This window comes from Tachypleus tridentatus, chromosome 1, assembly GCF_004210375.1.
Source record: "Tachypleus tridentatus isolate NWPU-2018 chromosome 1, ASM421037v1, whole genome shotgun sequence".
In the NCBI taxonomy this organism is placed as follows: Eukaryota; Metazoa; Arthropoda; class Merostomata; order Xiphosura; family Limulidae; genus Tachypleus; species Tachypleus tridentatus.
Genome location: NC_134825.1, coordinates 153109857 through 153134221, shown reverse-complemented (window position 1 = coordinate 153134221; position 24365 = coordinate 153109857). Strand labels below are relative to the sequence as shown.

Here is a 24365-nt window from a genome sequence, read left to right as displayed (position 1 = left end):
ACCAAGTTCCAAGAATCTTAATTTTTGTTTCTTAGTTTATTATCTACTGATTATCATAAGTTTTGAATTTCTTACTGGTTGTTGATAATGCTTGATAATTTATAGTTACTGATTACAGATGTTCTTTATTGGACACACTGTTGTTGGAATTCTTTGAGTAGGATCATATTCATAAGAGACTTGAGATTTGACAGAATAAATTTTAAAGAATTTAAGTGTTTTTCTCATGGTAAGTGCAGTTTAAGTTGCACTTCTTTGACCCAGTATTATACACTATTTATTTGAGCATGAGGTGTTTTAACACATTTATTCGTGCACCTACTTTCAATGCAAAATCTTTACAGTTTAGTTTGACTTGGGGAAAACATTTTAATTTGTTCTTCAGAGAGTTGCTACTCAAATATAACATTGAGTAATATTTTTATACAGGTGCTTCAAAATTTGTATAATTTTTTTTACTTCAATCTTTTTTTTTTCTCAATTTGTAACATTTTTTTAACGAATAGTCAATTTTCGTGTGTAATTTTTATTTACTATTTTGAAGTACTTGAGCTCTCTTCCAGAAATTTCTAATTAAATTTGTACTTTAGAAGTTCTTTTTTGGATGCTCAAATAATTGTATGAAATTTGACTGGTCAGTTAATTTCCAATCCACAGTCTTTTGAATCTTTGCTTCCATGGTTCCTCCAGTCCTTTAAAAAGGCCGGTCATTTAACCACCACATGATTTTACAAAGTGGTGCTATCCTCACCCATGCTGTAGACTTTTCATTAGGTCTACATGTTACAAGCCCAGTTTTTATCAAACTTATGAATCTTTTGGATGTCTCCAACTAATCCTGCTTTGTGTGTTTTCAACTGTTATTAATGTTTTTTGTTGTTTTTCACTTTAACTCCTAATCTGGCATTATTGAGTTTCTTGAGAGTTAGTTAACTTATGCCCTGTTATAGATGTTATCAAACTTAAACTGGTACTTTTCTCTTCCTTGTTTCAAGATTAGAAGAGATCAGAGAGCCATGGCTACTTAAAGGAAGAATAGTTGATTTACATAGTCATGCATCTGAAAACAAAATTAATTAGCTTTCTACTTTTCCATTTGGACCTGATATAGCTATTTTACACAGATAGCACTAATCTGCATTTAGAAGAACAATTTTCATCTCTGTTTAGACAACTAAATATCCATTCATTAATCTGTAAAAATTATTTTTGTTACTAGTCTTTTATTGGACACCTACTGGTTATGATAATTCAAAATTTCTTATGGTTACCAGTGTCTTTAGTTGGCCTTAATCAGCATACTTTGAATAATAGTTTCTTCTTTATCATCCCTTGACAAGATGTGTATACCTTAAAAAAGGAGAGAAAAAAGACAATTTTCTAGACATTTTTCTATCCACGAACAGTAGACACTCATACTTGTACAGAAGTAATGTTAAAATAAATGTATACTCAAGACTATTAACATGTTATGATTCAAAATATTGCTCAAGAACGAAATACACTGCAGTGACTCCTGAAAGTCAAGTATTTATTTGATAACACTTATTGACATCTCTAAATTAACACACAAAGAAATAACTGTTGAATAGGAGATAGCATGCCTTTGGTTGTAGCATTGATTGTGATAGGTATTTGTGCTTAAAATCAGTGGTATCTTGTTATATTTGACACACCTTCTAACTTATGAATTCCAATGTACTAATATTCATTGGCACGAAATTTTATGAACAGAGTAGCTCAGCAACAGAACTGTCTCAAGTCATGAATGTAGATAATTTGCATTTTGCCATTTTCAGTCAAAGAATAAATGGGATTTTCCTGTTTCTCTTGCAGTGTTATTGCTGCTAGCTCATCCAGTTGGTCTGTAAAACATGTGAGAATATGCCTTGTTTATCACCCTGACTTGGAAGAAAAAAAGGATCAATTATTCTGTCACAGACATCATACCAGATGATGTATGCTACTTTCTAACCTGCATTCAATTAGGTTTTTTGTTCATTAATAACATCAGTTGTAGCAGTTCATTACAAATTCTATGAAAACTGGTTCCATCATTATATAGGATGCATGGTGAAAATTTCCCTTTTTTTGGCTTTTGAGCAATATTACCACCACAAACAGAATTTGTAACTTATGTGAGTGTAATATGATTTTGTCCAAGACATTATGATGACTGACTTATTTTTTACCACTTGCTGTTCTGATTTTTTTTTATATCACATTCTATTTTTCTTGAGCCATTTCATTCATTTTAAAATATTTCTTTCATCTGGCTCCTAGAGTCTGGAAATTCGTTGTTGAAGATCCATACTGTTTGCGAACTGGGTTTTGCCTTTCAGCAAATAAAAGTCATAAATAATCTTCTGACTTGCCAAAGTTTAAATTGTTTCCAATTTTATTCAATGGAGATGAAAATCAAACTAAGAATATATTAATCTATTACACATGATACTTTTGAGTTATGAGCTATGTGTTATGAAATCAAAACTTGGTATAACATTGTTGCTGTGTTACTTATAATTTTCCTTTTGTAAACATGTTTTGAAAATAATCATTCTTTTTGTGGAAACACGAGTTGTACCAAAACATGGCAATTTAGTTACTTACTTCTCTGAGTAATGACTCATGTTTATATGAATTAATTAAATTATTTTAATGAAAATTATTAAGAATAGTTTAAATATGTTATAAAACTAATTCTAACTTATAATTTGTCTAAAATTAATAATGATAAAGTGTGTCTAGGACAAAGAACTTTCATTCAGTATTTCCTACAAAATGCAGATGTTTGTTGTAAATTGAGAAATATGTATTTAAATGCAATGGGATGTATAATTTTCAGATTCAGCTGTTCCCCTGATCACTTAAAATGCTTGTATTAAGAGAGGCCCAGCATGGCCAGGTGGTTAGGGCACTCAACTTGTAATATTAGGGTCACAACAAACATGCTTGCTCTTTCAGCTGTGGAGGTTTAATAATGTGATAATTTAATCCCACTATTCATTGGTGAAAGAGTAGTCCAAGAATTGGCAGTGAGTGGTGATGACCAGCTGCCATCCCTCTAGTCTTACACTGCTAAATTAGGGATAGCTAGTGCATATCACCTTCATGTAGCTTTGTGCAACATTAAAAAGAAACAATCAAGCATTATGAGGACCTTGGCAACTAACATCATGTGTCTTCAATAGAAACATTAATTATATGCCCATATCTGTGTTGTATTCTATTCAAATTAGATGAACGGTAGTTTTTATTGTTAGAAGGTTTTACATTGGTTTTAATAGGGCTAAGTAATGAAAAACATTGTTTTTCCATTGGACACAAAATCCTCAGAAGCAAACATTATTGTGGTGGCAAAACATTTTTATTGATTGAGAACTTAATTTTAATAAATTCTAATTCAATAAGCTTCACCTTAAGTACATTTTATGCTCTGATTTTAAATAACTATTTTATAACTATTATACTTTGATATGAAGTAAAATGTATCTTGCTGCTTTAAAAAATATCCAGAAGTTTCAGTAAATTAGGAAACAAATTAAGCAACAAGAGTGAAAAGTAACATTTGGACATTTAAGTGATACTTTGGTTTGTGTTGTCATTGACTAACAAGTTCACTAATTTTCTTGTTACTTTTGTAGTTGTTTTTTTTGTATAAAGGTTCAAACAACACAACTTTATTTAGCAAAGTAGTAGTTATTGATGATTAACCCACTACATCTTAAAAACATTGTTACAACTTCCATCATAATTGAACTGATAGATGTCATGAAACATTGCTAAAACAAAGTCTGTTCCTTCTTTTATTGTGTTTAGGCACATTAATGTGTGTATGTGAATTAACCCATTAGAGTGATTTTTCACTTGAATTAATTATATACAGCTCAGTTTTTAATGTGCCAACCTGTGGAGCTGAGTATCTGAAAAAACACAAAAATTACTCCCTGCATTGTGGATTCATTATAAGAGTAATTGTCACCCCTTACTAATTGGTCTGACAAAAGTTGGTGGTGGGTAGTGTTGAGTAGCTGCATTTTCTGATTTATACCTTGAAAGTTATGGATGGCTATTATAGATAACCTAGCAAAGCTTTGCATTATATCCAACAAAGAAAAAATATTTTTTACTCACAAGATTTTGTTTATGACACCATCTTCATATGATTCAGTCTACATAAAGAATATTGAGGACCCTGTTACAAAGATGAATGGATACAAGGACACAATAAACTAGTTTACAAAGGGGTATTTACTTAAAGAAATGCTATTAAACTATGTTAAAACATCGTAAAATAATTACTGTAAATGTAGGTAAAGGCTTGTAAATTGAAAAAAATTATACTTGGAAGAAAATTCTTTCCAACTAGGTTAATGTGTGGATGCATAAATATTTGTTTTATCAAAAATTACATTTTTGCTCATTACATATTTCAATTTATAGAATATTAAAATTGATGCTAAAGTTTTCAAGCCACATAGGCAAATTTTTTAAATGTTGGAAATTAAAATTTATTTAAATAAATTAAATGTAAGACTTTTCAAGGAATTTTCTGCCCTCTGTCTAGGTAATCTTATACTTGACACTTCTGAGAGCATCCTCAATTACCAGTTTTCTCAAGACTTTGATTCTGGGATAATAATTCAGGTTGTTGTTTTCTTTGTCTCTCTCTTTTTTTTTTCACCAACCTCCATCAACTTTTTTTAACTGATAGATTAAACATGTTCAGCCATATTTTCCTGTTTCTTCTTCAGTTGTTAGTTTAAGGCCGGTTTCCTTCTACTCCTATTAATGTTCTCTTGTTTATTATTTTCATCTTATTTCTTTTTCCTTTACATACCATATATTTTATTCCTTTTAATGTTTTAAACATTCCAACCAAGTGATATCAAGTTGTTGACAGCAGTTATCACTGATCCTTTATTAGAGTTGTCTCTGTAAGATTGATATTTTATCAGTCAAGCAATTATGCTGTCAGTATTTTTTTTATTTTGTTTTCAGAAGATAATTTGTTTCTGTGTGAGGATTATCAAATAACACTTTTTTATTATTATTACAGTGTCTGTGTTAACAAATTGCTTTCCTGTTAATATGTGTTCTCCCAATTGGAGCAGTGCGACTTACCTGAGACTGTTTTTGTATTGGCTATCATTACTTTACTCATCTTTTTCCTCAGCATTTCAGATGGTTGAACATTAGTATGAACACTATGTGGCATCCATGAAATCTAGAACCCTGTAGTATCCTTGGCCAAATCTTCTTATTTTTCCCTTAGTCTGTAATGTAAAACCATGTATTTGATCTATTCATTGTATTTTTTTTTTTACAGTTCATTTATCAGTCTAACAATTTCTCAGCACAGTTTTATTTCTACTTTTGTCACAAGGTATAGCTTTTAGGGAAGGTAAAGTTTTCTTGAAAGATTAAGGGAGTTGCTACTGTACTATCCATCCCCCTGTCTCACGGAACTTTAGATTTCTCTTTATATACTTTTCAACAAACTAGTCTTTTACTAGGATTCTTGTTTCTCTCTTGAAGGTGGGTATTTGGGAAGTTTCATCAAGTCGTCAGCAGAATCATTGTAAGATATATGGAGTTTTCACCAAGGATGAGATAGTGCAGTAGTTATGAATGCCTTAAAGTAGCACTATTTTTAATGCTTCTTTGTTGAATACTAGCCAACTTTTCATTAACACATAACATGTTTGTTTTATAGATGCTTCATTTTTGTAATTCACTCTTAATCAAGATACTGATTCCTATAGAGTATTGAAATTAGTCTATTATAGTTGTCATTTTCCAAATTATAAAACATAGCATTGAGGAAAAAATGTGTATAAGCCTAATTCACTAGTAGTACAAAGATTTCCTGTTACTATCCATGTAACATGAACATTATTTAAATTTCATTGTACTTAAATAATAAATTAAAAAGTGACCATTTACTGAATCAAATCTAAGAAATAATGTTTTCATTTTTTATTATGTTGAGTGGGACACAAAAAGTGTAATTACAAACAGAAGCATTATGGAAACAGTAGTAAGCATACAATCAAAAGATATTTTGGAATCTTCAAATCAGAAATCTGAAACAATATACATTATATATACAATATAGGAATATCTGAGTGAAAGATAAAAGTGTATGTTGGTATGTTTACTACATATATCCAGTCAATATTTAAAAAGATTTACATAACAAAAACAAACAAGAGTCTATGTGTATGCAAAAGTTTTCATTAAAAATAAATTAGAAAGGAACTTAGGTGGTTATTTAAGTTTTAAAATCATCAACCATAGTGTGAAGTTTAAGAAATAAAGAGACATTACTCATTCTTTGTGTGAAACCTATGTCAGATAGTTATCTTTTTTTACCCATAAGTGTTTAAACAATTATCTGGTTTATTTGTGTTTTTGTACAAGTGCTGCAGAAATATTTTGCTATCTGTTTTATTTCATGTATATTTTTACATTTCTTAATATTAAAATAAGTACTACATATTCAAGTTCATATCATAAATCTTACTTTGATCAGAGAGATGTTTTACGTAATATTAACTTGAAGTAAACAATCTGATAGAAGTTGGAAAATTTGCTAAATAGATTTTACTGTTGTTAGTGTTCAGATTAAAATTGGTAAATTGTAACGTGTTAACCAGTTGTACTTCCATAACCTTGTAATGAAGTTTTATACTTGTTAAGTAATGTTATATATATATATGTATCATTTTGTGCTCCTTAATAAAATTATATTGTGTATGTTTGAATTTAATAGATTTATAACACAGTAACAAGTATCCTGTATATAATATTCTCAAGACAAGGCCCTCTGTGCCATACCACCTTGTGTTTAGGTATTGATACTGGATCAGTAAGTTTGCTTGCAGAAATATCTGTTTCAGGAACCTTTTCATTCTTCCCAATTTTTTTGTACAAGCTCAGAACTAATGTGATCATCTTGCTCATCAATCATGTTTCCCTTTAGCCATGTTCAGGTTGTGGAATGCTTCTTAAATATTCATTAGCAAAGTATGAAAAAACTCAACAGAATTTAGAAATCCAGCCACCTCATAATCATTAGGAATAAGCTTTTTGATACCATTGTTAAGGACAATACCCTTATCCTAACATTTTGTTTAACCTTATGTTAAATGTTCAGCCAACCTTTCTTTTTTTTCATATTCAACTTTCAACTGCGTAATATCCTGTTTAACTAGCTACATTAATATTTTACAATCCTCTATAGCCTCCCATTATGGCAGTCAATTTAAACTTATTTTAAACTGTAATTAAAAATAAATTTTGCAATACGTTTATTAGTTTATGAAACACAATGTTTCATTCGGTAAGAGTACAAACCAACAATGAATATTAATAGACAGTGACTGTGCCTAGATTGTGAATATATGGGTCATGCATGAACTGTTGCCACAATACATTGATGTACCTGACAGTGATAGTCAGATCTCAAACAGAGAATATTATCTTTAAAAGTTGGCTGTAGTGCTACTGGCTATCTGTCTTCCTTCTAGGCTGTCGGTTTAAAATTAAGGATGTCTTTGTGCAGCTTTGAGTAAAATATTGAAGTTTACATGCCAGAATAAATACTTAGATAAAATCCGTGTTTGTAAACAAAGTGATGATTGTACATGTGCATAAAAAGCACCCGTTATTCCATTTTTCAGTATGGATGCATACACTTCAACTTCAACATCGTAAAGAATTATGATCTAACAACTTGATCATTTGGGTACATTATATTTAGTAAGATAACTAGAAAAAGTTATGGGGGTTTAAAAGCTCCTCTTGAAAATTATTTAAGCCTTATATTGTTTGTGGTCGGCAAGAAGATTTGTCAAAACGGCATAACATTGATTGTGGTGACATTTGTACATATCAAAAGTCAAGGCATTTATGACAAATACATCATGAAAAATTATCGTTCAATGAAAGCATTCATAATATTTTCAATGCCATATTAAGCACCTGTTACAAAAATAGTGTAAACAAATACTGTTAATAGTATATTATTGTGCTGTCTGTACGAGTTAATTTATTGTGTTCGTTTTCAAAAATTTCAAAAAATGTGGAAATTTGAACGCAACAGATTTGGTGAAATAAAGGAAATCAATTTACAAGCTCATAATGTTTAGTATCACAAATATACACTTATAAAATACTTCTGTCATTTTGCACTCAAATTCACGAGAATATGATGGGGTGACTTATATGGCTATTATTAATACGGGTTCAAGAGTAGAGAGTAGAAAATTTTCCAAATGTGAAATTTGTTCAATGTACTTTTTATAATTTGAATTTGGTTTTAAGTTATTTGATAAAAGTAATTACAGAAAGTTTTTTTTTTTTACCTTCATGATAAGTTGTTGTGTTTGTTTTTTTGTTTTGTTTTCGGACAAAGCACAAAAAGGTGTTCAATATTATCACAAATCAGTTAGTCCAACGCAACACGAAGGGGATGTCTTACAAAATGGTTGTCACGAGATAACATTGATAGCATTGCGTTATGGGTATAACGATATCGTGAATTGTTTGTTAAACATTATTGTATTGAATACATTCCTGTGGAACGTAACAATGTTGGTACCTTGCTGAAATATCTACAGTTATTCCAAACAATGTTTTTATTGTAATTTAAACTAAAAAGACGTTTTCTGTTGACTCTGTCTTCAAATATCTTCAAGCAAAGTCTTAGGCGCTGAGTGAAGCAAGTGGATTACTGCAAAGTTAGGAAATGAATTCAATTAGCTAAAAATTTTGACAATTGTTAAAAATAAGCAATGGGAAACTGAAACTAAGTTTCTGAGAGAACGTAAGCTGAAAGTAAAGCATAATTTTGATTAGCTTTGTATGAATCAAATATTAAGACGTTGAATGCTTTTGTTTAAAATCATTATGTTTTACCCACTAACAACATTATTTTGTCTCAATTGGAGAATCGTTTTCAGGGTTCCGAATATATTTGAGAAAGTTTTGCGCCTTATTCTGCTATCAATATTAAATGCACTTTATGAAAATGAACCCTTGCAGCAGTAGAAGAGACCTTGGCTAAAGCATACAAAATTGACCTTTGATTCTTGCCTGAAATTGGAACTTTCACAAAATCAACTTGAAAAAAAAAAAAAGGTTATTCCAGATAATTATGGCCTTTTGTATTCATTTCCGAATATTTGCACAGCGTGTTTTTGTTTCTCTCAATATTATTGACAATAGTAGCAGCTGATAGGCCATCTTCGAAGTTAAAACTTATAAAAATTACCTAAGAAATTCAATGTCACAAATAAGTTCCTTGTGATTGTAATATTCTCTATAGAATATGAGCATGAAGAGTTTGGTTACAAAAGAGATGATTGATTGTTTTGCATACCAAAAAGTAAGATGACGTGTTTTTCGTTAAAATACACTAAGATAATAGATTGCACTGTAGAACATCGCTAGAGAACATGGTAAACTTTTCAGCTTTCGTTGTTTTATATTTCTAAGAGGACCCCTTTTTTTTTTTTTTTTAGCCTGAACCCGTGAGAGTGAGGCATCGCTATAAATCTAGATGCCTTAAATAATTACTTTAATAAACAGGAAGTAATGAAGTATAAGAAAATATGTTTATTAAGCAATGATGTTTATATAACAATGATAGATCCAAGAACATACCAAAAAAGTTGTCTCCGTATGATCAAATAATATTTAGTTTAAGATAAACTGACGCTATCAAGGATAACAAAAGAGTTATTTAAAACGGATATTCAGAGTATTTTTTTTTTTTATTTCGCGTAAAGCTATACAAAGGCTGTTTGAGTTAGCTGTCTCTAATTTAGCAATGTAAGACAAGAGGAAAAGCATCTATTCATCACTACTCACCGCCAACTCTTGGGCTACTCTTTTACCAACGAATAGAGGAATTGACCGTCACATTATAACATCCCCACGGCTGAAGGGGGCAAGCATGTTTGGGACGGGGATTCGAACCCGTGTCCCTCAGATTACGAGTCGAACGCCTTAACCCACCTAGCCATGCCGGGCCTGATTCAAAGAAAGCCGCTAAACAACATCCGCTAATTGGTGAGATTGGAACGTACATACACTACGTAAAAAATTTTCTCAATTCAAACGAGCCGTTTTTACATATAGACACATTCAACGTCAAAAGGGGTTATTGAAGCTATAAACTGATGGCGAGAAACTGTCCGTTGTATGTTTGAGATGAAGTAAATTGACACTATCCAGGTTAAAAGGGGTTAAGCAGATTTTGACGTTGAAACCAAAAATATTTAGATGGTGGACCAACGCTACAGCATGGGCTATTGTTTCCAAGAGGATGATTCACTAACAAACTTAGAAATTCGTAAATAAGAGAGAAGCCTTGATCATTTGTTGATGCGTCAGTAGGAACTATTGGTAATTAACGAGTGCGAGAAAGCACAAACAGGAAGTAATCTACTACTATGGTATTATTCTTTGCTCAACAATTCCCATTTAGATAGTATAAAAAGCTCCGGAATTTAACAGTATAAGTTATGAATATTTCTAAATATAAATTTAACTTAAGTTGTTTGTTTTTAGAATTTTGCGCAAAGCTACATGAGGGCTATCTGTGCTAGCTGTCCATAATTTAGCGGTGTAAGACTAGAGGGAAGGCATCTATTCGTCACCGCCAACTCTTGAGCTACTCTTTTACCAACGAATAGTGGAATTGACCGTCACATCACAACGTTCCCACAGATGAAGTGGCGAGCACGTTGGTGCGACAGGGATTCGAACCCGCGACATTCAGATTATGAGTCAAACGCCTCAACCCACCTGGCCATCCCGGGCTTAACTTAAACAAATATCGATATTAAAATAGGTATGTGAGTATTTTTCTTTTAATTTCGGCGCAAAGCAATACGAGGGCTGTCTACACAAGCCGTCCATAATGACTGGAGGAAAGGCAGCTAGTCATCACCACCCACCGCAACTCTTGGGCTACTCTTTTACCAACGAATAGTGGAATTGACCGTTACATTATAACGCTCCGACGGTTGAAAAGGCGAGCATGTTTGGAGTTATGGGGATTCGAACCCGCGACCCTCAAATTTCGAGTCGAGTGCCTTAATTACCTGGCCATGCCGGATTAAATGCTTTCGTAAAACATATATTGTTGATTTTTACATTAGAAAGTTTTTACAAATTTGAAGAACAGGCGGGACTTGTGCAACACACGTTTAACAGTATTGTTCTACTTGCACACAGCTGTGTTGCTAAGTGCCTAAAAGTTTAAGAACTCAGGTTTATTGGCTCGAGAATTTTTAGCGTTTTAGTATAATATCACTGTATCTCAAGACTGCTGGTATGGGTATTAAAACGTTTATTGAATTAAATTAGAGAATAACGTTTCGACCTTCTTAGGTCATTTTCAGGTTAACGAAGAGAGTTTGCAAACTCTTTCGAAACATTGTTCTCTACTTTATTTTAATGAAAGTTTTGATACCTATACCAGCCGTCTTGAGATACAGTATAATAGCAATCATGGTTTTTCTATTCTGACCCAAGGCCGCTGACCTTAACTGCCTTCTCTGACACTAGCTTGCGGACGCTTTTGCACAAATCTTTTGTAACGAAGAGCATTCACATTAGCATGACAGAAGAACAAATAGAAACTGGACAAAAAAACAGAAAGATAACTTCCAAGAAAACGCAAAATACACAAATATTATAAAACTAAACACGCGTGAAACACAGCATATTCAAACATTATATCAGAAAGTATCATTCTCTGGTATAAAACATATAGAGTACAAAACACCAAAATATCAGCGGTAGTTGTGACCCAGTGTTACAACTGACAATGGTATGGGCACATAGCGACAGCTTGAAAAGCAGGTTCTCGCTCTGTAGGATATGGAGGAGGACGGCGCAATTCTGACTGCTCTAAAATTAGCAAACAATTTTTTCTACTGCAACTGCAAACAGTTGCCCACAGCAAACTATAAAGATGTCCCACGTATAAGGACATCAAAACATGTATTTTAAACTCATGAACTAACGTACACCAAATAAAAATACCGTACACGAAGAACATCATTCTTACCAAAGTTATCTATAATAAACAGGAAACGTACAACAACTACGCATATACAGAAATACAAAATTGGCAAGCAAACAAACATACAACCCATAGTCAACATAACACAAGAACAAAACAGTGAAGAACAGACATCAGACCCAATTACTGAAACTGTCAAAAAAAACACAATAAAAAACATTTATGACTTTATTACACAATACCAAAACTCCCAAGAAAGCAGCATAATATTAATAATAAACATTGTAAAACAATATTTCATAATAATAATCCCAAACACAATACAATAGTTCATAAACTCTACAATACATAACGTACAATAATTATAAATAAGCAAGCAACAATCAAACTACAATAAATAGCCAAAACATGAAAGCAACGAGAACAATACGAATTACAATAGTACAGGTTACTGATAACATCACATTTTATTGCCATAACAAGTGACTTTACAATTAAAAATCGTTAACGTTAAATAAGGCTCATGATTTTTGGTACCCCAGTGATATGTTTGCGGACTTCCAACGCTAGAATGTGGGTTCCAAGGATTGTTATAAATGAAAGATTTGGTTTCGTATTTAATTTTGAACCGAAATTCGTTAAAAGCAAATAGAAACTACTAAAGTGCGCATGGTCAATAAAAATAGCACGTGACTTTAGGTAACAAATCAAATTTAAAATAAACCAAAACCAGAACTATATGACGTCACAGTTCAAGGCGATAAGTGCAAATTATATAAAGAAATAAAAGTAAGATTCATGCATTAGTGTTAGGAGATATAAAAGGTGTGTGGAGTGGAAGCGTAGCGCAGTGTACGATAATGGGATTTTTTGAATGTAAGTAAACTATCTCTGTCATGTGTATATATTAATATATGTACACGAAATTTAACCCGATAACCATATTTAAGACATAAATTTTAAGTTTAGTTTTATGATGCTTTAGTACTGGTACCGGTACTAATCCAAATAGTAATATTGTATATTGGACATATCTATATATTTTCAAATATAGAAATATATCGGTATTTTCTTGAATATAGGAAAAAAGCTTTATCTGACAATTAAATTAAAAAATGCGTTTAGAAAGTGACAAAATATATTATATTTTACAAGGTTCAGCTGTATATTCGTTTTTCGTCCATAATTGTCTGTCCAAGTTAAATCGTATACTTGATTACATTTATAATAATACTCTTATAAAAAAAACAAAAAAACGCAAACATTAAGGATGTTTTTCATTTGTTCATAATTTGCCATAATGTTCGCAGTAGACCCACCTTTGATTTTATTAGTTATCATTATAAAGATGTAAGTATTAGTGTACAAAATATGTAACAACTATATGTATTTCAACAGCTCATGCATAATCTACAAGGCATCACGAGGAAGTGTTAGTAAGTTTTACAGTTAAAGGGATGACACCATGAGATTTTTATTAGTTGTAATAACACTATAATTTAAGAAAAATAAAGGTTTTGTTATTCCATTTAGACTGTCACATCTACAATACTAAATTATTTAATAAAAACAAAACACTCTTAGATATCCATTTACATTAAATGTGAATACAAAATATTTGTCTAGTCTCCCTATAAATTAACTGCATCTACCATATCAGAAAGCAATGCATTCCAGATTAACAATCTTTATTTAAAAAAAATGCGTGAAGATGACTTCTACCCTACAAAAATTTATGTATGTGCATTCCCTAGTCTTATGATTATCACTATTGAATTAAAAAAAATGAATTTCGACTATACATACCTTTTTACAGTTTTAAACACTGTATTCAAAATCCTTCTCTTTTTAAAGAGTAAACAGTTTTGAAAATCGTGGCCTATTCTGATATGGCAACCTTTATATGTTTTGTATTGTTCTTTTAACTTTTTCCAACGATGTAACATCTTTCCTAAAGTAAGGAATTCAACACTCCAAGTATGGTTTAACCAATGATCTATCCAAATTTCAATGACATTGAAACTTCTTTTAGATTTGTATTCAACACTTCTGTAGACACAACCTAAAATCATGTTCATCCTACCGCTAGTAATCGTACATTGCTTAGATGACATGAGAATGATCAACCAGAATACTAGGATTATTTTTTCTTACATAATACTGTTAAGGTTATTTCTAAGGTAATTATTCTCATATTCAGATTGTGATATTTCACATGCCTAACTTTGCATTTTTTTATAATTATGAGTCATCTCCCATTTTATTAACTAACTTACCAAGTAATCCATATTTATATATATATATATATAAAGCAGTGTTCTCCTCATCACAATCAGTAACACCAGAAACATTAATCAGTAAATTTAGATAACTTGCTGGCCATTCTTTTATCTGTGTCACTGAAGTTAAATTAAGAAAAACAAAAGATCTTAACACTAAGTCCTGAGGTACTCTACTTATGATGTAAATGCAGCTTGGCTGAACTTCATTATAAAACTCTGTGCTTTCTTTTTCCAGTCAGTTTTCTGTTTAATAAGCCAACTTATTCTGCACACTTTTTTTCAACAAGACCTATGCAGTGCTTTGTCAAATACCTTTTTGTAAATCCAGATACATCACATCCACATTTGATGCTCTTATAAAGTAGTAGCCTCTTAAAGGAATGTCAGAAGATTAATATAAGATTTTCTGTTGTTAAAACTATCCTATGAACATTTTAGTGTTTTTGATTTGCTGTTGCAGGGGTACTGTTCTAGTAGGTTATAAGTACAGTAATAAAACCATTCAAGAAAATTGAAGTATTAAGGTGGAAAAAAGTGTTATTCTTGTGTAATAAAAACTTTTAATGTTTACTAAAACCTTGCTTAATTTCTTGAATGTGTAATAAAGACAGAATTTTGGTATATGACTTATGGGCCAGTATATTTGACCTCTACTGAAAGAGTTCATAGCCATTTGTCAGTGAAATTAATTTAAATACAAGCAGAAATAAATGTAAAGGTGATACTTTTTTATATATCTTACATTCTTGTAATTTGCAGAATGCATTACCTTTTGCATGTTAAAAACTTTATGTACTTAAGACTGGTAATAAAATGTAATTGTAGTATGTATCAAACGTTTAACTTGCACGAGTATAAATGTTTCAAAAAACAACATTGATCTGGGTTGTATTTAATTATCAGTGCATAAAAGATTAATGAAGTTTCATAGATTACCCTGAAATTTTCAGTATTACAGACTGAGAAATATTACTTATTTTATTACTATGTAGTCTTTTTCATGAAAATTTTAACCAGAAACTTTGTAAAACCTTTTACTGCAATATACATACATACATTGTCAATTCTTTCACTCAATAATCTTTTATAACTTTAATGAATAGGTGGCAATTTTGCAATACAGAATAAACAAATAAATGATTTACATTTTTGAGTATAAGTTTAACTTAAACATTAAGATTTGAAGTAGATATTTGATAGTAAATTTTTTGCAATTAAAACTGAATATTATCATTAGTAATACTTAATGTTGTTAAAGAGGTTAAATTAAAAATCTTATGACTGCTGCATACTAAACTCTAAGCCTGTTTTGAATGTAATTTTTAGTTTGTTTCTTTTAACATTGTTTAGAATGTACAATGTGTATTATTTTACTAAGATTTTATGAATTTTGGAAGAAAAGAGATCATGAGTTACTCATGTGGTCTTCTCTTAAATATGTTAGTTTTTAATTTTTAAGGATAGAATTGTAAAGTGTGTAAAATAATTTGTAATAAACCTATCACCTTTGTTATTAAACAGCTGGGTAGCATACTGACAGTAGGACCATCTAAAGTTCTGCATTCAACTTCAGTTTCCTCAACCTTGAAGATGCTTTTTCTACCCAGCTTCAAAAATGGTTTAGTTTTTAGAGCTTTTACTGAAGTTAAGTCTTTCTTTCTCATAGTGGAAAAGAATAGCAGATAATCCAAATCTGTAAGTTGTTTTAATTTTTTGTTTAATGGTAGTTGGAAAGGTATTAGACACACTCAGATAAAAAATATATTTAGTCTTTCTTAAATTTTTGTTTTACTTTATTGCATAGTTGTTAGATACATCCACAATGTTTAAAAAGTGTAAACAGTAACAAAAGTCAAAATAAACAGAAATTGGCTGGACATGTTTGATCTGTATCTAGTTGATCCAGGATGGATCCATGACATCTTTTGTTAACAGCCAACTGATGTTTTTTTGAAGGGTACCCATTACTAAAACTTCGTTTTGTTAATTTTATTATCTTTTATAAGAAGTTAAATGCTCTTGGTAATTCTACACCATGTGAATGTCGAAGTAAACAAATTAACTTGTTTTTGTTCTTGTACACATCACTAGTTCCAAAATGAGGATCAAGTGCTGTGATATAGAAAAGTATGTGACAGATAAGTTCACTTATGTGCAATAACTAAATCTTAAGTTTTTATTTTGTTGAAAAAACAAAAACAAGTAGAAATATTTATATTTTGGCCAGATTTCAAGCTGTACCATTTTCAGAAATTTTAAATTCTTTAATATTTTAACTTTTCTGTGTCAGAAAATAAGAATGGTTTGCAGAAGACTAAAATTTGTAAGGAAGCACTTAATTGAATCAATTCCAATAATCTTTTGTTGGAATAAATACAAATTTACAAACTAAGTAATTTCAGTTTTATGTCAGACTAAATTATCTGTACACATTGTGGGTCTGTGAAGTATCTTCCTCTGATTTTCTCTTTCATTGGATCAAATATTCTGTATTTTAGTGTTTTAAAAAATACTAATTTTGATTTATATGTTCTGAATTAATAGTTAACTGGTCCTTGAAATTTTTTCAGAAGTATGACAATTACAGAACTGTATATTCTCCTCAGTTCTTTTATCATTTCTTGGTTTTTCTATAGAAGTGGTATTTACAATACAAAGTTATTGCATACTTACAACTGGTAAACTAAAAGAAATTCAAAGTTTGGACAGAAGGACCATCAGTCAGTTGTAAAGGAAAATGTCATGCAGTTCCAATGGAATCAGATAAAGCTTTTTATACTATTATATTAACGTTCTTGAAGCATTTTCATCAATGTAAAACAATGTTATATTTGGATCAAATATTTCATTCGAGTACAACATTGTTTCACACCTTATGGAACTGCATGATAGGATTTATTTGAGGTAAACTACTTTATTTATAAATACTGGTAGTACTTGTACATCTGTTTTTCATTGCAGGTAATGGCTGATTTTTAACATTTCAAGATATTATTTTTATTTGTACTAGTTCCAAGCTTCTTAATGCATATCAAGGAAATCCCTATTCTGATCTGTACTTTTCATCACAACTCCTACTGTTTTAAAGTGCTGAAAGACATGGAGTTGCAAAAGGATGGATTCATACAAAACTTTTAAATTAATAGAGAAAAGATTGCAGTATGGTTAAAACTGATTTGTATTAGCAACAGAAGTGTTTTGACTTGTACTGTTTGTATAATCATTTATGATGTGCACTTTCCTAAGAAAGTAATATTTGAGTTGTTAGAGATTGTTCAATTATATTTGTTTTCATATAAATGTAAAAACCCTAATCATTTAATGAAACTATTTTGGGCTAATTTTGTCACTCAAGGTTTAACTGTTACCTTTTTTGGTTGGTAAGTTAAAAGAAATAATAGTGAAATTCTCATTTTTAAGATGTATCAAAATAATTAAAATGTTAAATTATAGGTCTTCTTCTTGTGTAGATGGATGAAAATGGACATTGATATGTTTTAAATGTATTATCAGTAAGGGATCTGTTTCTATTACATTTGAAAATGTATCAAACTATAGCAGTTATTCAAAGAATTAATCATTGTGTATAAAATATTGTCCAATTGGATTAGTTTTAGTTCAGTTTAAATATTTCTTTCAACAGTTAGTATTCCTTTTATCTGGAAGAAAGAGTAATAAATATAGGAATAAGGACAATTTTTCTCGTTTCAAAAAAAATTAATTGCAAAAACTAGCAATGAAGGGACCCCTATTTTGGGAATGAAGTTTTTAAACATTTAATCTGTTCTTTTAGGTTAATTAGCAAGTAATTCTTCAGCAGCAGTAATGAATGTAAATATAGTGATCTAATATCCTCCCCTTTATGATGCCATATGTCACCTGTGGTTTTCTAGATGTTACAGTTTAAGTTAATTATAATTGGTCAACACTACATAACCTATTCGTGTTGGACAATATATATTATAAAAGACAACACAGCATCTCATGCACAAACCATTTGTGAAAATCGAGTGCTTAGTGTTCTTAAAGACCAAATGAATGGTTTTGTGAGACTCCCTCTAGACAAGGTTTACTTTAGGTTTACAGGCCATCTACAAAATTACATACAAGATATTACAAGTCACTAAAATGTTGATAAATGTTAAGAAAAACTGGCTTCAGGGTTAACATACAAAACTGTTATGTACATTAACCCTGAACTAAACGTTAGTTTAATTAAAATATATTTATGTAAAGGTAGTGTTTCTTAACTTTACCATAATGTGCAAATTCTTCTAGTATGCACTTCAAATTTTGAAAGACTAAAATATCACTACAATGCATATATTGCTACATGGTCAAGAGTTCTAATACTTAGATAATTAGACAGTAGATTTTACATATTTAAGAACATGATACTGAGACATTTCATTCTGATGAGAACAAATACTTGGTCAAGTTGTCTTGACCATAAAAGTACATATTCCAGTAAGTTGCTGTTTTTGTATAACCAGTACTATAAATCAGCATTGTGTATCTAAATAGCTGTCCATGGGGGATTGTTCGCACAGATAGCAATCTGCGCGAACAATCCCCCATGGAAAGTTGTTGGGGTTCATTTTTCTATTTTTAACTTGACATTTGTTTTATTTGTGATTGCATTTTAAATTCATGTTAGTATTGTGTAATTGTAATCTTCGATATTGAGGAAATAATAAAATAAAGTATTTCAATATAAAAATTTCTTTTCACGTGTATCGTTCACTTTGTTGGAGATGTCATAAGTTATGAATTATTAATATGTTAATTGTGGTTCCACACCACAAGGTTTTAAGCAATGCTTCAAGTCAGATCTTTGAAACAAACTTAAGTATTTTGCAGTAAGCTTAAATGTGTTTACTTCCAAATAATGAAATTTACAGAAGAAGAAAATTTAAATTCAACAAAATTTAATCATTACACGTCTTTTGTAAATCGGTACAAGACATCACAATTTTGATCCACTCTGTTAAAATATTGGAGGTGCAGCTAACAATAAAACAACTTGCAAAACAAAATGTGGACAAAATTAATTGTAAAGCATACTTCTTAAACGTACCAGAGATATTCTTAATCTTTTATGAAAATCAGGCTACTTGTCAATCACTTGGAAACAGATATACTTAGGAAAGAAAATCAGTGAATAATTAATTCTGAAAACGGGACTTTCATGAAGGAGTATTTGCTGCCTATCCAACTTTTTGGGGAATAGGAATAACAAAGTTAACAAATTTATAGGGTGCCTATTTGGAGTACATTACTCCAGAAGCAGGTGTTCTGCACAGGGTAGTAGTTAGGCCTACACTGTTTATTACATGTGCTAGCACCATTGCCTTTGTCCTTTTTGTACCCAGCTTGCAGAAAATGAGTATTTCAAAGTGTTTCCTACATTCAGAAACAACCTATAACCTCTATCAACTGAAATAGAGAAATACTGAAATAAATAAAGAATAAAAATAAATGCACACAAAACATAAATTACATTGTGTACTAAATCTATTAAAATGAGACCTTGATAAAGTTTTTTTAGGGAGCAACATTAGCCAAATTCCTACGATTAATATGTGACTTAAAGTGGTTGTGACACAAAATTCAGCAACACAAAGATCTGGCAAAGAACATGTTTTCTTATAGGTGTGGCTGGCACACTAAGAAGGGGGGTGTAGTAAGAAAATATATAAAACATATTAGGTATGGGAATATGTCTGCCTAGTTTGGTTAAACATATCAAATACACATCTGAATTTAAAAAGGAAAAAAAAACAACTAAAGTATATACATGATATCCAAAAAAAATTCTGGAATTGCAGATGATTTGCAGCTTTTCTTACTTTCAGATATATTACTGATTATGGTCCTATTAAAGCAGGAGATCAAGTTAACCCTAGCAGAAGTATACTGCCATCCAGAGAGAAATAAAATCACTTGCAGTGCTGTTGGGAAGTTACTAGCTGAATGTAAGGAAACTTAGAGTGTGGATCATCCAAAGTGACAAATTTACTTAGCAGTGTTCAAAGACAATGGAATTAAATTTGTTTCAAATAACATGGGCAGCATCTAGAACATATTCTGTGAAATTTATTTAGATGTCTGAGGTTTCAAACCTTTTCAACATCCTGCAGAGCACCATGATCAATGACCATAGTATTCCTACATAAATATTCAAATGTCCATTTTTGTCAAACAGTCTCTTAACTAACTCACTGAAGTATCTTAAGAAAAAATTTTTGGGTAAAACTTAAATATTAAGCAATTTAGACAGCTGTATCATACATAACTAACCTAGTCCCAATTAATAATCATCTTAAGTCACCTAGTACTAAAATCTGGTTTTTGGATACAGAATTAGTTTTATTTTGTGTTGTGTTCAAGAGTAACTATACTATGCCTAAAAGATTGCAACTGTAAAAATTAAGTGCAGGTACAAGTTAATAGCACCTTATTCACAGATATAGCAGAAGAGCCATGTTAATAATAGCAATAGATATATTTACATATAATGAGTAAGTAACTTACAAGGGGTACATTGCTTAAAAATCTGTAAAAAAGGCAGAAAATAATTGGAGAGTAAAAATTCCATTGATTATCTGACTCTCCTGTAAGTCTGAAATCCATAAATTTTGACCCAATCATTATTTTCAAAACTGTAAAGTGTGAGCAATTTTTATTTTGGATTATTTTAGTATGCACTGGAATAGTGAAGTTTATGTTTAAAAAATAATTTGACATATTTTAGTTCCTACTTTGTAGATGGAAAAGATTAGTTTAGTTGTATGCCGTTTGAATAATAATAAATACCAATAATTGAAAACAAAAAAATTTGTTTAGGCCATTTCACTAAACACCACTTCTACACTCATACAAGCTTCATTTAGATTTGACTTGCAGAAGAAGTTGAATATCATACAAGGATAATGTGACAAAGTAGATACCCAATAACTAACTTGGAAAGTTATCTTAAATTTTATTATTACACCAAAAGTAATTAATCATTTATTACCATAAAGAGACTAAATTTACTGGCTTACACATGAAAATAACAATGATGTTGTAAAAGTTTGACATATGGTTTTTGTTTCAAAATCATACATGAGGTCTGGAATAGCAATAAAATTGTTAGTTAATATGAACTTCTTTTACTCTTGTGTTTTTGTGCAAGATGTTTTTAAGCATTGTCAACATAAGGCAAAAGAAAAAAGTTCAGTGTCACAAAGAAAATTTTCTACCCTTCACGTTATTCAATACTGATAAACTGCACTTAAACCAACACAGAATATTTTAACTTTAGAGTATGTGGAGTACCTGTTTGTTTTAGATATTTGAGCAAAGCTACACAAGAACGATCTGCACTAGCAATTCACAATTTTGTAATAACAGACTATACGGAAGGCAGTTAGTCAATAGTACCTGTAACCAACATTTGCCTTTTTTTACCAAATTGTTGGATTTGATTATCACTCTTGTAACCCACTCACTATTTAAGTTTATTTAATAATCAAATCAGATCCATCCTTGAATAAAAAACAAACATTATGACATTATAAAAATACAGAAGACAAATCAGCTCCATCTTTGAATAAAAAACAAACATTATGACATTACAAAATTACAGAAGACAATCAAATTAGATCCATCCTTGAAAAAAAACAAACATGACATTACAAGAATACAGAAGACACAATGGCCTTTTAAGCTCCATTTATCCTTCAGTAAATTTGTCCATTTCATAAAAATAATAATAAACAATAACTCAAAAATCAGATATTTCAATAATGTAGGCTGTACACAGTTTCCAAAATCAATTTTCATTAATAAAATATATATTATTTTTAATGGCTGTAATTACTCTAAAACCTAAAATCAAGATTTGATGAGAAACCAGAGAATATGAATATGGAGCAAATTTTCTAGAGCATATATGATTATTGAATTCAGCCTTGTATGCTTTGAATCCAATTAATATTTAATTTCAGAGCTAACAAAACATTTTATGGTGCATAAACAAATGAGTCTTCAAGAAGAATTAAATCCATATCTATGTTTAATTTACTTATGATTAGATAATTTTCTTCCTTCAAAAGAAACATTCAACTCTCAGACAATTACTTCCAAATGTCAAGAGTGAAAAGTGACAGCTAGGGAGAATTCTCAGCAGTTTATTTTCTATGCACATAATTATACACAATAACAAATGTGTATCTATAAGACACACACACACACATATATATGTATATACAAAAACATACTAGCTCCTTTTGTCATTACCAATTCTCATCTATCTCTAAAATTAAGATAAATATTTAATGTGACAATGAGAAAAAAAAGTGCAATATTAAAATACAGTGCGAATAACATTAAAGATATTTTCTTGCAACAATGGCTGTTGTAGATTGGCAACCAAACATATCCAAAGACTATGCTTGTTCTCAGTACTTCTTTGACTTGAAGGAATAAGAGCCACATTGTCCATGCCCAAGGCTGGATTTCAGGAAGTTGTGTGAACGAGATGAGCTGCAAGTTCTGTTACTATTTTTTTGATAGTATCCATTTCACTGGTGGACTTTGGAGGCAGTGCTGACCTCTGGTCATCAATACGTCCTGCCTGGAAGCGCAATATGAGGCTAAAAAAGTCCTCATCTGGAACTGTGGGTGCATGTTGGGATGTTGGACCTGTTCTGGAACTTAATGTCTGAGGTGGTTGAGATGTAATATTTGGCATACTGCTCCTTTGGTCTTCAATTCTTGTGGACTAGTAATAAAATATTTTTCATACATACTTCTATGTTAAAATATCAAAAATAACCATTCACAGTGCTCCAAGTACACTTACAGCTAACTTTAGGTATTTTATTGCCATAAACAATATTCTAAAATGCCATGTCTGGTGGAACATGAATATATATTAAAATCACACAACCAAAATGTTGCAACTTCTATTAGCCTTTCACTTTAGGCTTTAGCAGTCCTGTCTTTGTCTCACTTGGAACAAATTAGATTTATGAGAACTACATTTTCATTTTTTTTACTAATCCAAGGGTGTAAACTATTTTTTTTATGGTCCTGTTTCATGAACACAGAATAAGCTTCTTTTAATAGTATTTAAATTGATTATCTTACAAATGTATCTAAATAAACACAGTTTCCAGACCAGAAGTAGATGACAGAGGATGTAAAGTAAGCATGAGACAGTTAGTTCTACTTAAAGTATAATTAATATAAAACCTTTCTTGACTTTTCTGCACTGGAAAGTTGCTACTTTGTTTACCTGTAAAAGTCGAGTCACATAAACTGATAGCTGTAACAATATGAAATTTGGATCAAAGTAAGCTACCTATATATATATGAATTAAGCATAACATTAAACATAATGTTCAAACTATATAACAGATAGTAATTAGAATGCAGTGTATTATAATTTGGATGCTCCTGCTGTTAACTATATAATTGGCTGTAAACCCAATAAAATTTCACAATATTTTGCTAGCTTGAAAGGATTAGGTTATCCTAAATTCATAGACTATGCTAAAATGCAGAGTAATGATCTTTATATAATAATAAAACAAAAAAAAATTATGTTACACAAAAAAAGAAAAGAATATATTAAATATAGGCTGATGTCCAAGTATGAAATACTATATTGTGACAAAAATAAGACATGGCTTGACCAGCTTAGTAATATTAGGTTAGTCCTAAATCCATAAGAACTATGTTAACATTGTAAAAAAAAATAGTAGTAATATACATATATAATAACACTACTGTTACTAAATATAACTTTAGAGAAAAGATATGCTATATATAACTAACTTACTACTGTTCTTAGTAAATTAACAATACCTGCTACCCCTAAGATCTGCTAAGAATGAGAGAACTAACCCACTATCAGATTATCTTCACTTCCAGAATATGTACAAAATACATGTCATTGTTGGTCTTTTCATTATAAAATAAATGAAAGAGGTTACGCCATCCAAGCATCATCAGCTCTGCTAGTTGAAGTTATGGGAGCCAAATTTTATGGGGTT

General features: G+C 30.6%; 1 protein-coding gene and 2 long non-coding RNA genes across 3 annotated transcripts in view; 2 read left to right on the top strand and 1 right to left on the bottom strand.

The window, feature by feature from the left end:
• Positions 1–4567: 4567 nt before the first annotated feature.
• LOC143227561 (uncharacterized) lies at positions 4568–6759 on the top strand. The gene is made up of 2 exons (XR_013015014.1): positions 4568–4647; positions 5060–6759. It is a non-coding gene; the product is annotated as an uncharacterized LOC143227561 (long non-coding RNA).
• Positions 6760–12759: 6000 nt separating this feature from the next.
• Positions 12760–19042, top strand: LOC143227553 (uncharacterized). Its single transcript, XR_013015011.1, has 3 exons — positions 12760–12916; positions 15844–16017; positions 17333–19042. It is a non-coding gene; the product is annotated as an uncharacterized LOC143227553 (long non-coding RNA).
• A 193-nt stretch (positions 19043–19235) lies between these two features.
• Positions 19236–24365, bottom strand: part of LOC143227541 (G-protein-signaling modulator 2-like) — a 65393-nt gene continuing 60263 nt past the window's right edge. Inside the window, 1 exon segment of the mRNA XM_076458979.1 lies at positions 19236–23089. Within this exon segment, the coding sequence (XP_076315094.1) occupies positions 22826–23089 (264 nt within the window). The 3' untranslated portion in view covers positions 19236–22825.